The sequence below is a fragment of the Marmota marmota genome, unplaced genomic scaffold (assembly GCF_001458135.2).
Source record: "Marmota marmota marmota unplaced genomic scaffold, marMar, whole genome shotgun sequence".
Classification (NCBI taxonomy): Eukaryota; Metazoa; Chordata; class Mammalia; order Rodentia; family Sciuridae; genus Marmota; species Marmota marmota.
Window position 1 is genome coordinate 10,851,171 of NW_026000164.1, and position 16,366 is coordinate 10,867,536.

The window sequence follows — 16,366 nt, forward strand, 5'->3', positions numbered from 1 at the left end:
TCCTTCCTTCCTTCCTTCCTTCCTTCCTTCCTTCCTTCCTTCCTTCCTTCCTTCCTTTCTTTCATATTGAACCCCTAGACTCAAGGGATCCTCCTGCTTTAGCCTCCTAGGACTACAGGTGTATTTTGCCATGCCAGCTCTTTTGTTCCCTCTTTATAGCAAAATAATATCCCCTTCTATTAGATGTATATATAACATTTTATCTATATATTTATCTGTTGATGGTATTTGTGTTGCTTCTACTTTTTGGCTATTAGAAATAATTCTGCTGTGAACATTCATGTACAGGTTTTTATGTGGGTATATATTTTTATCTTTCTTGGGTATATACTTCTAGTAACCTTTTGAGGAATTGCCAAGATGTTTTCCTAAATACCTGCATGATTACACTTTCTCACCAGCTTGAGGATTCAGTTTTTTCCACATTTTTGCCAACATTTATTTCATATTTGTCTTTCTGATTAAAACTATCCTAGCAGGTATGGAATAGTATGTCATTGTGGTTCTTGTTTTCAGTTCCCCTGATAGCTGAGGATATCAAGTATCTTCATGTGGTTATCAGCTTTTGTATACCTTTTGGAAGAATAAATCTGCTTTTATAAATTGTCTTAAATGCCATGCACAAACACAATGCCAGAGGTCTGAAACAATAAAAAAATAACACTTTTTGAACAATAATAGCAATAGTAGAGAAAAGAGAAAGTAGCCAGGATTATTGTTTTTAGAGGTAGGAAAAGGTACGTACATATTCTATAAGGGTCTGTGTCAAAATAGAAGAAAGAAAAGGTGAAGAGAACAGAAATAAAACACAATGCTTCAGGGACCAAAAATATTAAAGATATGTAAGCCTAAAATTAGATTAAACAATACAAATAAGATAGATTTAATGGAAGTATTGTAATGTCAAAAAATGTGGAAGCTTAAAAACAAGGTTGACCTTCTGAAATAAAATAGTGACTACTAGGAAGATATGTGCATCAAATGGCACAAAATTTTCACTGTTCTGTTTATTCAAAAACAATACAAGTATTGATTTCAGAATTAAAATTTTAGCAAGTAGACAAATTCACAAATAAGGATTCCACAAATAATGAGATCAATTGTACCAATCCAGTCACTTCTTTAATACTTCTCATGAAGAGCCCTCTCCTTCATGATAAGCTTTTCCCTTGCTGGATGGTTTTAATGGTTATATTGAGCTAAAATCTATCTCCTTTTATTTCCAATCACAGCTTCTAATTAAACGTATTGTTCCTTCTTTAATATACTGCTTAAATTCAGCTGTCTTATATTCATCTTTGTTCCGTTTTTCACCCCCTCACATAAAAATTCCCAATTCTTTGGAAACATTTGGGTTGCTAAGTACTTTGAAGTGATTTAAGTGTATGGGATAATTAATTTTTATTATAATTAACTAACACATCACCTTCTTCTTATGCCACCCCCTAGCAAAAAGTGCACTCCCTGTAGTCCCACTGCCTCTCTTTAGTCTATGCTAAATTTACCTGGGGATATGTACATGGGAAAAGGCCAAGCATAACTATCTCTTTCCTTTGCCTTACCCTTCCCCATTCCCAGAGTCATCTGTACTTCTTTCTATGTTAGCTTTATTCTGTGATCAGATTTTCTCAGTGTACTACCTCCTAGGAAGATGGCCACAATGAAGTGTCCAGATTTGTATTCTGTAGGCCTACTGTAACTGCAGTAGAAATAGGAACTTCTCTCAACCTATGTCCACATATTGGTTTAGGGAATAACTCGGGTGCTGTTTATGTCATATCTCTAGCTTTAAGCTAGTTGTATTGCTAGGGATATGGGGAGCTCATTGGCCAACTTATGTCATCTGTAGCTAGAAAAGTAATGCCTCTAGATTGATAAAGCCTCTCTAATGACATGTGGATTTCTAGAGAGAGGCAAGTTCCCAGAGGAAATAGGGGGCACTGGGTAACTAAACAACAAATATCAATTATGCACATTAAGACAAGTATTTTCTTCCTATTGTGTTTTGGGTCAATAAGATGTCTCTTAAGGACTATCAGTGTGATTGAAGGATTGCACAGTTTTCAACTTTGAACAATGTTGGACCAAAATTGATTTTACTTTAAATGCTGACATCTATTATTTCTCAATGGTAGGTATATTGTATGGATGGATGTATTATAATAGGTACAATTATATTTTCTGTTCCTTTTAAAAATATTTCATAACTTTAATAAAAGACCAAAAATCAAATTGTGATCTGGGTCAGTAAGATTAATAATAATAGATATTTTGATTATAATTCCCTGTAATATTAAGTGAGCTATAAGAAATGATATCGCATTTAACCTAGTAATCCATGATATTTTAAAGGATTTGTGTTAGGAAGATAAATTACTGAGGGTTTTGTTGTTGTTGGGGTTTTGTTTTTTCCCCAATGATATGAAAAAAAATTTTTTCCCTCTTACATATATTTATACTGTAGGTACCTGCAAGGTGTGGAGTTACAGTACGAGACAGTCTAAAGAAAGCACTGATGATGCGAGGTCTTATCCCAGAGTGCTGTGCTGTTTACAGAATTCAGGATGGGTATGGTTTGTATGTGTTGTGAAATTTTGTTACAAAGAAAATCAGACATTAAACTTTGGAGTTTTCTGTAGGATCTGTACCCAAACCTAGGGGATTGAAAAGCAACTTTAGGGGAAAATGTTTTAATTAGTACTGAGTTAATTAATTTTGTGTTAACTATGATATTTGTTATTCTAATCAAATGACTTTATTGGAGTTTGAGATTTTTTGGATTTTTCAACCATAGAATGAGATTTACTTGGATAATGAATCCTTATACACTACCTCATTTTTTTTTTTTCTTTTAGTACCGGGAATTAAATCCAGGATACTTGACCACTGAGCCACATACCCAGCCCTTTTTTATATTTTATTTAGAGACAGGGTCTTGCTGAGTTGCTAAGTGTCTCACTAATCTGCTGAGGCTAGCTTTGACCTTGAGATCCTCCTGCTTCAGCCTCATGCTCCACCACGCCCAGCTCCACTCCCTTATTTTTAATACAAACTCATACTCTCAAAAAAAGTTGGTGTACCTAACCGTTCTTCTATTAATAGCATTTATTTAAATTTTTATATTTTCCAAAATTTAAATTTGCTGGGATTATAGGCATAATCATGCTCCACCATGCCCAGCTGCACTCCCTCATTTTTAATACAAACTCATACTCTCAAAAAAAGTTTATCAAAATTAACATTTTATATTAAACTTTTTCTTTCAGAAAGTATCTAACATTGTTCTAAGACTCTCAGATTTTGAATCCAAATTTTCAATCATGTTTTGGAGGGCATATGGTGCCTCTTTTTCTCTGAATAGATAAGTCCATACCTTTGATTTTTTTTTTTTTTTTTTTTGAGGGAGAAGACAGGAACAATCAATTTTTTACTGTTGTATGTCTTTTCTGGAAAAGAGTACATCTCTTTACCCTGCTATATGTCTAAGAGTGATACATTATTTGGGATAAACTTAAAAATTTATTGCCATTTAAATTTCTGAAGATTGAAGACCAGGGAGCCAAGCCTCCCAATTACTAGCCCCTCAATAACCAATTTTCATATCTTCAGCATTAGGCATGTGAGTATTCTTAGGTACAGTAACCAAGAAAGACTTATGTCTATATTTTTCAGAGAGAAGAAACCAATTGGCTGGGACACTGATATTTCCTGGCTTACAGGGGAAGAATTGCATGTGGAAGTGTTGGAAAATGTTCCACTTACAACACACAACTTTGTATGTACCTTTACATTTTTGGCATTTCAAAAATGTTCAAGTTCTTATGAATGTATTTTTATTGAGGAATATGAAAATGGTTGACTCACTTTGTGTTGACATTTTACATAAGTTGAAAATTTGTTCTTTAAACTTTTGTTTAAAGAGGTTTATTTTCATCCTGATTTCTTTTTAACTTAAAAAGAAACACATGTCTGTTATTAAGAGAAAAAATTGGAATGCTGCAAAAAAGTATATGAAGTAAAAAAATGAAAATCCCCCTCCTACAGGTCAACATTTGTATAGACTAAATGGGTAACTGAATACACAAACATATGCCTATAACTGTAAACCCAGAGTTTTCTCCTTTCTCATTTTTTTTCTCCTGCTTCATTACTTTCCATGCTCTGGTGATATTCCTCCCTTTTTTTTATTTATTTTTTTTATTCAACAGGATATTATAGACTAAACTATGTCATTACACTTAGCTTTATTTAACAATTGCATAATAGTTCATAGGAATAGAAATTTGGTATACCTAACCGTTCTTCTATTAATAGCATTTATTTAAATTTTTATATTTTCCAAAAACCTGTTATATACAGGGCTCAACAGAATCTGTATACACATTTGTGTAAATGTTTTTGAAGACTATAGTGATGAAAGTAGGAGGAGAAATAGCTGGATACTGAGCTTCTCCCTCAGTCTTTTCCCTGTCTGCTTTTTGCATTTGCTCGAACCTCACATAAGCTAAATGTTACAGTGTGTGGCTTTCCACTAATTTACTGTACATACATAGTTATGCTTAAATTCCAGATGAAGCATAAGCTGTGAACCAGAAGAAAGATAGATCTTCCTGTGCCCATCTTATTGACAAAAGGTATCCTTATAGATCCAAACATGTTGCTTAAAATTTATGCTCAAATGCATATTCACATATTTTCTCCCCCTCAGATGTTTTCCTTCCCCCATATATCCCTCCCTCTTACTTTTCTTCTCTCATTTTCCTCCATTATGTGCACAACCAACCAGTTATACATAGTTTTAAAATATAGTTTAGTAGGGAAGGAAGGGGAGATAGGAATAGGAAAGACAGTAAAATGAATTGGACATAACTTTCCTATGTTTATATGTGAATACACCACCAATGAAACTCCACATCAAATACAACCACAAGAATGGGACATTATACTCCATGTGTGTATGTATAACATGTCAAAATACTCTCTACTGTTGTGTATTTATGAACAAATTTAAAAGAAAATACATGTATATACATACATACACACACACACATATAATATATGGTTTAATGATAGGAATAAAAGCAGTTGAGTAGTTTAATGAAGGAAGAGGAAATTGAGGGCTTCATGAAACAGTAAGTTATCAGGTAACTGAGTATGTGTGGTGAGCAAAAAGAATCAGATGACTGAAAAATATTGATACTTTGAAAACATACTTTTCTTTGCTATTTGCTGAAGTTCTGCCAGAAGTGTAAAAGATGCTTAGTTTGGTAAGTAATGGCTGCAGAAAAAATAGTAAAGAAGATATTTTAATTTCTTATCTAACCAGAGACAAATGGAAAAGGAACAAAGCCAGAAACAAGAATTTGGCTTTTTCATATCCCCTAGAAAGTGACACATAGGGGGAAAAAGTTGAAGAAAACAAATGTCACTTTTAAAACTGTATAAATGTTCTCAAAAAGGATTGTGTGTCAGAATATAATTTTTTTGATGAAATACTTTTTAAATTACTTCCATTAATGTTGATTGAAAATAATGTTGGTATTAGAATCAATCTAATGTATTGTGAAAAGCATCTGTATCTAATAGAATAGATTCAGAAATTCATTACATATCCAGGTAAGTATTATTAAGATTACAGGTATATACTGGGTCATAAGGTAAAATATATTTATTACTATTATTTGTGATTGAAATTTTGAAAAACTGAGATGATTGAGAATTTACAGCAAAGAATAAGATAGGAGTCATCCATACTCTTGACACTCTGAAATAGTCATTATTAAGAGTTTTGTATTTGTGTGTCCATCTTATGTTTTCTATTCATTGTATACTCAAAACATGTACATTTTAAGCAATTCTATCTTTGGTAAGATGGATTTTCCCTAGCAGAGTTTTGTTTTTGTTATCCATGTTATATATCACTTGCCTTTTGACAGAGAATTTTTATATATTGCCTTTTAAGTTTGGTGTAAATAAATATTCACTAATAAGTTTAAATTGCCTGAATATTCTAATCCCCCAACAATTGATAGTTTGTAAAAGTATTTTTTATTGCTGTGTGTGGTGGCCCACTCCTGGAATACCAACAAGGGAAGCTAGCTAAGGCAGAAGTATCTTAGCTTTGAGATCAAACTGGGCCACACAGCAAGACCCTGTGACCAAAAAATAATTTTTTTAAAATTTGTATTTAGATGATTTTCTTATCCCTCATCCAAATTAGTTCTGATTTTCATATGCTAGTTTTTGTCTTTTATAAATAATTATTTTATATTTGTACCCAAATGGTACATGTATATGCTTTAAAAAAGTACAGAGGTGCCAGGCACAGTTGCACATGTTTGTAATCCCGGTGACTCAAGGCTAAGCAGGAGGATCACAAGGTCAAGGCCAGCCTCAGCAAGTTAGTGAGACCCTGTCTCAAAAAATAAAAAATGCTTGGGATAGAGCTCAGTAGTAAAGCACTTCTAGGTTCAATCCCCAGTACCAAAAACAAAATAAAAGAAGTGCAGAGGTGCTTATAATTAATAAGTATCTGTTGCCCCATCCCTTGCTAGCTTCTAATGCTGGTTATAAATTTCACCAGCCTTGTTTTCACTGATGTACATTAATTATAATCAACTTCAGAAAGTTACTTTAAAAAAAAAAATCTCTGTGCACTATTTGACATTTAAAGTGTAGTTAGAAAGTAACATGTAGTGTACAGCATTTCTGTCTCAAGTTGTATTTCTGATTTAGCTGTACATTATATATATTACCTTTTAATTAAAACACCCTAACCCATAGAAATCACTTTTTGGTAATTTTTAGAAGAAGTGTCATTTCAGTTAAGCTAATCATTTTATTTTTGAACCACAGGTGATAGGTTCTGATTCTTTCACCTATTTTTTAAATCATCTTTATATTCTCTCACTCTTCCTTTCCACTTCTTCTCTCCTTAACCCTCTCCAGAGGAGACTACTGTTCATTTTTAATAGTTTGTTTTGAGCTCATTGGATAACTGCTGTCATATCACTAAATATTTTTTAGCCAGTTTCTTGCTTTATCAAGTTTAGATAATAGCATTGCACTCTTCTCCTTTTCTCTCTCTTTACTTTTTAAATTTTTCTTCTTCAACTGGGCATCTTTTTATTTTTATTTTTATTTTTTTGGTACCAAGGATTGAACTCAGGGGGTACTTGACCACTGAGCCATATCCCCAGCCCTGTTTTGTATTTTATTTAGAGATAGACTTTCACTGAGTTGCTTAGGAACTTACAGTTGCTGAGAGTGGCTTTGAACTTAAGATTCTCCTGTCTCAGCCTCCCAAGCCACTGAGATTACAGGAATGTGCCACCGTGCCTGGCCTCCATTGGACATCTTTGTAACTGGTGTTCTTGTTTCATCAATACCGGTCAGCATTCCTTCTCTCTCCTCTTTGTACAATAATTAAATTATACCCTTCTTTCTCCATCATTTTTCCTTTATTCTCTCATTTCCTGCCTCTATATTTATGTTGTCAAGCTGAAATCTTTTACTAGTCTTTTGTTTCTCATTCTTCTTGACTTCTGAGTTTTTAATTTGGGTGTTGGGATAGAAGATAAATGCATGTTGCCCATTACTATCTTTTTACTGGGGGGTAGTACCCAGGGTTGAACTCAGGCACTCAACCACTAAGCCACATCCCCAGCCCTATTTTTGTATTTTATTTAGAGACAGTGTCTCACTGAGTTGCTTAGTGTCTCACTTTTTCTGAGGCTGGCTTTGAACTCACAATCCTCCTGCCTCAGCCTCCCAAGCTTCTGGGATTACAGGCATGTGCCACCATGCCCAGCCCATCTACTATCTTGAACCCTCTGGTTTTCATGTTTATATTTTAGAATGTAAGTTTTTATGATATAAATGTATTAAGACTTTGTTAAATATGCTAATTTCTAAAAGGGTTCTTTCAAGCTTTTGAAATTCTCTGCTTTTTTTTATTTTGTAGGTACGAAAAACTTTTTTCACCTTAGCATTTTGTGACTTTTGTCGAAAGCTGCTTTTCCAAGGTTTCCGCTGTCAAACATGTGGTTATAAATTTCACCAGCGTTGTAGTACAGAGGTTCCACTGATGTGTGTTAATTATGACCAACTTGAGTAAGTAATCCAAAAGAACCTCTCTTCTGTGTACCATTTTACATTCAAATTTTCATATTATAAAACTAGTTGTCTTGAAAGTCCATGAAGGATTTTCTGTCCAGTGTAGTTTTTACAAGGAACTTTTTAAAGTATGATTAGAGAATAGCTTGTAATGTACAATAACATGGAAATGCCAGAACTTCTTTCCCAAATTGTAGTTCTGGTTCAGCTATACATTTTATTTATATTTTATATTCTCTTTTAATTAATAAAGACCCCTAGTCCATAGAAATCATTTTTGGATAGTTTGTGGGAAGAGACCTGATGGGTCATTTCAATTAAGTTGACCATTATAGTTTGAGGTCTAATCTGTGATTTATTTTGTGAACTACTTTTATATTCTCTCTTTCTCTCCCCCTCCCCTTTTCTCTCTCCCTCTCTTTCCCCCCCACTTTGTGCCTCCTTCCCCAGTTTATTTAAAAGTAAGATATAAAATCTTCATACCCAGTTTATTCCTTCCTAAAATTTCTTTTCGCTTTATGCTGGAGTTTTTCTAATAGATTAGTCCGAATCTGTTATAATCTCTTTTCTGTCATTATTATTGTTTCTTCTGTTAAGGTCTTGTATATTTCCCGATCACTTCCTGAGCAAATAGTATTTAACTCCATACTTTAAAGTAAATTATAATAATATAATCTAATTTAGCAATAGACAGATACTTGTTCTTCTAATTCTTTAACTATGAAGCATGATTTTTCCCCTTCTAATATGTAGAAATTTGCTGAAAAGAAAAATTAGTTATAGATTCTGAGCTTGCCTTTGAAAACACAATGTAATATTTTTAATAAGTCTTTAGACAAAAATACAACTAATTAAAATTTAACAATTATTTCTCAAAGTGGAATTTGATCTCATATTTTCCCAATAACTATGTATTCTGATGTACTGAAGCTTCTGGGTTTTGCACAAGTTAGGTTTGTTTTGTTTTGTTTTGTTTTTGCCTCACAGTTTGCTGTTTGTCTCCAAGTTCTTTGAGCACCACCCAATACCACAGGAGGAGGCCTCCTTAGCAGAGACTGCCCTTACATCTGGATCATCCCCTTCTGCACCCCCCTCAGACTCTATTGGGTATGATTTGACTCCTGCTGTTCAGTGACATGCTATATGAACTGCCTTCTAGCACTCGAATTGGTAAATTAAGGAATTCTCTTTTCAAATAACTTATTTTATCTCATCATTAAGATATTTGCATGCATTTGGTACACAAGTGGGATTAAATCTGGTTGTAGACTTTCAGAACCAGATCTGAAAAAAATCAGACAACAGATAATTTTTAGATAATATTAGATACAGAACTATATTACTTTCTTTTATAAAAGTTGCATTAGCATATAAAACATTAGCAAATAATTTAAAGATAGCATAGTATTGTAATAAACAGTTTCCAAGAGTATGTTAAATTGTGAAATGAGGATAGGTATTTTCATGTTAAGAAAAGGGAGAGTAGTATAAGAGAGAATGCTCAGGAAAACTAATGGAGAAGATGGGATTTGAACTAGACCTTAAAGAATGACTACAATCTGAGTAAACTTAGGAAATAAAAGTATGGTGATAGGGAATAGAGAAAAAACATAAATGAAAGGAATGAAAGCTGATCACAGTGGCACATGCCCATAATCCCAGCAGTTTGGGAGGCTGAAGCAGGAGGATTGCTAGTTCCAGGCCAGCGTAGGCATTAAAAGGGTTGGGTATGTAGCTCAGTGATAAAGCACCCCTGGACTTAATTCCCAGTGCCAAAAAAAAAAAAAAAGGAATAAAAATGGCAGGATTAAGACCTAGCAAAGAAAGACTTATCTTGAGAAGTGCCAAGTATAAGACCAGATAGTCTTGGAATTTAAACTGGAATTTATTTGACACATGAAAGGGACAGGGCTGGGTTTGTGGCTGCCAACTAGGTAGTAAAGACTGAGAAGCAACGAAGACCTGAACTGGAGTGGGAGAAGGTATGGATAGTCTTACAGTGCAAAAGAAAGAAATTAATAGTATCGTTAGTTGTAGAGGACAAAGCAAAGACTTTAAAAACAGTGCCAAAGTATCTTATATTTAAGATTCATAGTAGATGGGCTGGGATTGTAGCTCAGTGGAGCGCTTGCCTTGCATGTGTGGGGCCTGGGTTCAATCCTCATCACCACATAAAAATAAATAAATAAAAATCAAGATATTGTATCCATTTACAACTAAAAAAAATTTTAAAAAAACGATTCATAGTGGAAAAAAAGAGAGAGAGACCTGGTATTGTTGAGTTAAGTGGGTACTAGTAATTGGCTCTTACTCAAGTCTGCTTACTCTTTTCCTACTGGATTTGAGATGGCATTGTGTATGCTTATATCTGGAAGCATATAAAAAAAAAGTTTCTATAGAATATCCCAGAGAAATTTAGTTCAGAAATATTGTCAGTTTTTACCCTACTACCTCCCACTCTTCACAATGTGATATTTCTCTAGACTTCTATATAGACAAAAATAATCATAAGTTGACACTTCTAATAGACCTATAATTTTTGTGAAGCCAACCTTCCTGGAGGTCTCATAGGTTAGAAAATTTAGCAAAGAATTTTATGTTAATGAGTGGGTGTATTTGTCCATTTGGAACAACAGAAAATGCAACCACTGTGTTCTTTTGTCAGGTTATAACAATTCTTTGAACTCATTTTATTCCTACTGCTCTGCCATTAGTTGTGTGCAGCTCTGTGGGTTTTTTAAGACAATAAAGTAAAAATGTTTTTATTGTGTGTTTGGGTTTTTAATTAATCCTTTGGCTGTGACATTTTCTTCTGACAGAGTCTATAGACCATGATGACTTTCTAATGAGAGGTCCCAGTTCTTTGAGCAGAGTTACAGAACACCATAATGAAATTATCTTGGCCTCTCTGAAGGTTTGCAGTGGTAACAATTCAGGAAGGAGTGCTGTCTTAAGAAAACATATGCCTATGCCACAAGTATTTTATCATAACTGAAGTAGATTCTGGTCTTGAGCAAATGAATAAGATGTTCAAACTTATTTAAATCATTTTCTTGATGCTTGTATGTCATGGTGTAGATGGTTGCCTCTGTATGGTCATATTCAGTATTGGAACTCACTTGCATTTTGTTTTTAGTCTTGGTATAACAGTCATAATGATCATAAAGCAAGTGTCATAACAGATGTAATCAAGAAATTTTGGAAAAGTGATATATTACACAATTTTGGTAAAAAATTAGAGATGCCTCTTTTCTACTTAAAAATGCTTAAGAGTGTATACATTTAGGAAAAGCCAACATTTAAAATTTGCATATCACTGAACAAAAGTAATTACTTTGCTTCAAAATTTAAATATTCTAGCTTGAAAATTAGGTCTGACTTATTGGTAATATACTACACAGTGCTAAAATTTTTTATTTTAAACTTGGTACCACTTTAAAGAAGTTTGCAGCAGGGTAATGTAACATTGTCATTAAATAAAACCCAGTTGGATGTCTTCCAGGGTACTTCATAGGGTATAAATTACCTTGGTCCAGGTAAAGATTTCCCAGATATGGAAGCTCAATTTTATCCATTCCCAGAAATTATGAGAATATTAATATAGGAATATACTGATTTACATTAAACAAAATCAGAACAGACTGCATCAGAATATCCAGTAATTCTTTCTGTAAGAAATATGCCTGTTATATAAATCAGGCTTCTTGTATTGGATGGGCTGGCATTCTTTCAGAAGATATTTATAGGAAACCAAATTATGATGGTTTTGTCAAGCATGGAATTAGTACAGAGTACTAATTTTAATACTACTTATAGACCGATTTGATTTAAAGTTTCAGGGCAAGCACATACTTTTTAAATTTTTTTTTAATTATACATGGACACAATATCTTTATTTTGTTCATTGATTTTTATGTGGTGCTGAGGATCGAACCCAGTGCCCCACATGTGGGAGGCAAGGGCTGTGCCACTGAGCCATAACCCCAGCCCAAGCACATACTTTAAATCAGGTCTTAAAACTGGAAAAAGCCCAAATAACCTAGAACTGTATAGGTTAGTCTAATCAATGCTATAATTGATCCGGTATGGGTAGAAGTGGCAAATCATTCTTGAAACTTACTGAGTTAGGACAATGACAGAAACATACCGGATGACAAGTCAGAGATATATATGCAAAGAATATGATCCAGAGGCAATATAAGATATTTAATACACCAGGATATGATAACTTGAGGTATTGTCCAAAATTGCAATGTATACCTGTCCTCAAGACTAGGTGACTGTGGATCAAAACACACCTTCCCTTCCAGGTGATATTAATGTCTTTGATTTTATATAATTGGCAGTCATTCTCTTTTTCTATCTGTTTGGTACTGGGGATTGAACCCCAGGGCACTTTACCACTGAGCTACATCCCCAGTTTTATTTTATTTTATTTTTATTTTTTATTTTGAGACAGAGTCTCCTAAGTTGTTGAGGGTCCCATTAAGTTGCTGAGGCTGGCTTCAAATATTCAGTCCTCTTCCCTCAGCCTCCCAAGTCATTGACAGGCTTGCACCACCACACCTGGATATTCTCATTTTCTAATATATACATTCTTTTCTTTAGATATGATAATGAAACTTGCCAAATTAAATTCAGGATTTTTTTTCTTGCCTCTGGATCATATTCTTTGCATACATATCTCTGATTTGTCATCCAATATGTTTCTGTCATTGTCCTAACTAAGTTTCAAGAAAGATTTACTGCCACTTCTGCCCATACCAGATCAATTATAGCATTGCTTAGACTAACCTATACAGTTCTAGTTAATTTGGGCTTTTTCCAGTTTTAAGACCTGATTTAAAGTATGTGCCTGGGCTGGGGTTATGGCTCAGTGGCAGAGCCCTTGCCTCCCACATGTGGAGCACTGGGTTCAATCCTCAGCACCACTTAAAAGTCAAAAAACAAAGATATTGTGTCTATGTATAATTTTTTAAAAATTTTTAATAAAGTATGTGCTTGCCCTAAAACTTTAAATCATCAGTCTATAAGTAGCAGTTAGGTGTCAGTTCACTTTCCAGGTTTTTTGTTATGTTCATTGTTTTGTTTTGTTTTAACTAATGTAATTTTTTCATTGTTTTACTTCTCTCACAATTCCTTAGCAAAGGGCATATATTTGTAGCCTAAGGCAAGAAATGGGATGGCTCTGTCACAAACCAAATATTTCTCAATAACCAGAAAGCATAAAAAGGACCCAAGTGAAACATGCTAATTTTCCCAAAATTTAGTTCCATAAGTCTTGCCTATAATTAGGCTGATAATAATTTTTAGTACCTAATGTCTTATTATTTATATATCAGTTATATATGAATTCATGTAATTAAAATGAGCATGCAAAGTCAAAAATTTTCTCCTATCCTTAATAATTGTGCTTATTTGTGTGCTCAGAGAAGTAAGGATGTAAAAATGAGAATTTATACCCCATTTGATTCAAATGTATGATATGTCAAGATCATTGTATTGTCATGAGCAACTAATAAAAAAAAGCAAAATTAAAAAAATAAAATAAAAAAGAGAAGTAAGGATGTAAACTGGCATGGTTCAGATTCTGTTGACATTTTATTTGGAGGATTTTGTCACTACTGAACTTTCTTTCCTTTTCAAACCTTTATCCATTTCTTTTCCTTCTATATTTTCTTACCATTCCTCTCCAAACCCTCTCCTGTCACAAAATGCTTTATTCCCTCATCATTGCCTTTCTGGCCTAATAACTACTAAATAATGCTGATCATTTAGAGAGCTTTCATAAGATGGGTAGAATGATAACAAATATAGGTAAAGAGCTTATTAGCACTTCATTGGTCCTGATGGTGGAGTTCAGTGAGACAGCCGCATCTTCTACCAAGTGATCCTCCCTGCTCCTACTGTAGATATCTTTTCTGAGGAACATATTCTTCTTACAGGTGCTATGGTCTATCCTCTGAATTTTAGGGTTTTTGTGTCAAGTTTGTTTTAGGGCCAGTGAAAAATCATACTTCCTTATTTATCTACAGTATCAAAGTAGGTCACCCTGTAACCTATTTTGGTGGTCTGATTAAAAACCAGTTTTTAAAAAATAAATGCTTTTGGGCTGGGGTTGTGGCTCAGTGGTAGAATGCTTGCCTAGCACACGTGAAGTCCTGGGTTCGATCCTCAGCACCACATAAAAATGAAGTAAAGATATTGTGTTCACCTACAATTGAAAATAAATAAATAAAATAAATATTTTTTAAAAAATGCTTTAATCTTTATGATTCTCTTGTGTCTTTGATATCAATCATTGGGAATGATAAAAATTTCAAAATGAGAAAAGTCCTGGCACTGTGAAGATCATCTTCTGAATTTGGAAATGATCTTTTGATATTGTTTAGAATTTTCGTACAACTTAGGTGTTTGGCAGCAGGTACATTTTTCAGGTCCTGAAGTGTACAGATTACATTCCCAAAATATTTATAACTTCCTAATATTGTTCATAATTTTTTTCATTTAAATAATTTCAGCTCTCAAGAAATGCAAAGTTAGAAAAAATAGATTTTATTCAATCTCTTAACTAGAACATTTTTCTACTTTAAAAAGAAGACCCTCTTCTTCAGCTGATTAATCATTGGTGTTCTTGTTGATATTTCCTGAAGGTTCTGCTTGAACATAGCAACTTTGGCAGTTCTAGTTGTAGGTCTATTAGTCCTCTTTAATGTTTCTTATAAAGCTATTTCAGCTGGAATGTCAGTGCTTTATTTTAAAGATTTTTCTGATAAACAGAAAATCTTTATATCTTTCATTATTTAATATTATTGTCTCTGTATAGTTGCTCTTTATCTTATCTTTCAATTACTTGATTTTTCCAGGCCCCAAATTCTCACCAGTCCGTCTCCTTCAAAATCCATTCCAATTCCACAGCCCTTCCGACCAGCAGATGAAGATCATCGAAATCAATTTGGGCAACGAGACCGATCCTCATCTGCTCCCAATGTGCATATAAACACAATAGAACCTGTCAATATTGATGTAAGTATATAGCATTGCTAGAACTGAAATTTCAGGTCTGCTTCTTTATTTTCCTGTTATAATTATAAGGTAGATCAGAAACAAGTGCCATCTTTCATTTATCATTTATTTTAAATACTGGGCTTTATATGAATCACAGTTCAAAAAAGCCTGTCATCTTCTCTGATGATATTAAATACTTCACTGGTGCCAAACTAGAGTTACTCTGACATTTTCCTTAATAACACTATCCCTGTAAAAGTTTTATCTTCAAATGAAAATAGTGTAAATATCAAAAGGATTGATAGAGGTCCTTGGGAATGCATGAACTTCTCTAAAATTCTTATAAAATTGATTATGATTATGCTGTAAAAGTTACATATGAAATTAACAGTTTCAGATGGTACTGCCATAAGCTTGGCATTCTAACCACAAAACTTGATTCTTTGTATGTTTAAGAATTAGTGTAGGGCTGAGGTTGTGGCTCAGCGGTAGAGCGCTCGCCTAGCACGTGCAAGACCCTGGGTTCGATCCTCAGCACCACATAAAAATAAATAAACAAAAATAAATGTATTGTGTCCAACTACAACTAAAAAAAATAAATATTAAAAAAAGAATTAGTTATAGTTGAAACTATAAGTTAAATTTTATTAAATGTTAAAAACAAAAACTTTATTACAAGCTGGGTATAATGGCTGTAATCCCAGCAGCTCAAGAGGCTGAGGCAAGAGGATTCCAAGTAAAGGGCCAGCCTCAGCAATTTAGTGAGGCCCTAAGCAACTTAGTGAGAACCTATCTCAAAATGAAAAGGACTGGGGATGTGGCTCAGTGGTTGTAAGTGCTGCTGGGTTTAAAACCCAGTACCAAAAAAAAATAAATAAACCTTTATCATAAATTTTAATTTCATCCAAAAATCAGACTTTCTTCCCATATTTTACTATAAAACCTTTTCTCCATTGGTGGTTCAAGTAAGTGGCTTTCCTCTTGTGCCATTTTTCCTTAACTAGTAAATAGGGGAGGAAAATACGGGAATAAGGAGATTGTGAAATAAGAAATCAAACTATATTTCTTATCTCGGTTTGTTCTCATTGTATCCAAAATTTTAATCTTCATGTTTACTACTTTTGAGGGGGCTTGGGGGGTGCAGGGTATTGAACCCAGTGGTGTTTAACCACTGAGCCACATCCTCAAACCTTTGTTTTGTTTTGTTTGAGAAATGGTCTCGCTAAGTTGTTTAGGGCCTCAC

General features: G+C 33.8%; 1 protein-coding gene across 11 annotated transcripts in view; it reads left to right on the top strand.

Annotated features, from left to right (window-relative positions):
• The window catches only part of Braf (B-Raf proto-oncogene, serine/threonine kinase), a 111,451-nt gene that overhangs the window by 34,434 nt on the left and 60,651 nt on the right, over positions 1-16,366 (top strand). For all 11 annotated transcript variants that reach the window (XR_007341834.1, XM_048786818.1, XM_048786819.1 and 8 more), the window contains 5 exons: positions 2,465-2,568; positions 3,673-3,775; positions 7,964-8,112; positions 9,103-9,222; positions 14,982-15,141. Coding sequence is in view for 10 of the 11 variants with exons in the window: in XM_048786818.1 (XP_048642775.1) it covers positions 2,465-2,568; positions 3,673-3,775; positions 7,964-8,112; positions 9,103-9,222; positions 14,982-15,141 (636 nt within the window). In the remaining variant the exon portion in view is untranslated. The remainder of the gene's footprint in view (positions 1-2,464; positions 2,569-3,672; positions 3,776-7,963; positions 8,113-9,102; positions 9,223-14,981; positions 15,142-16,366) is intronic.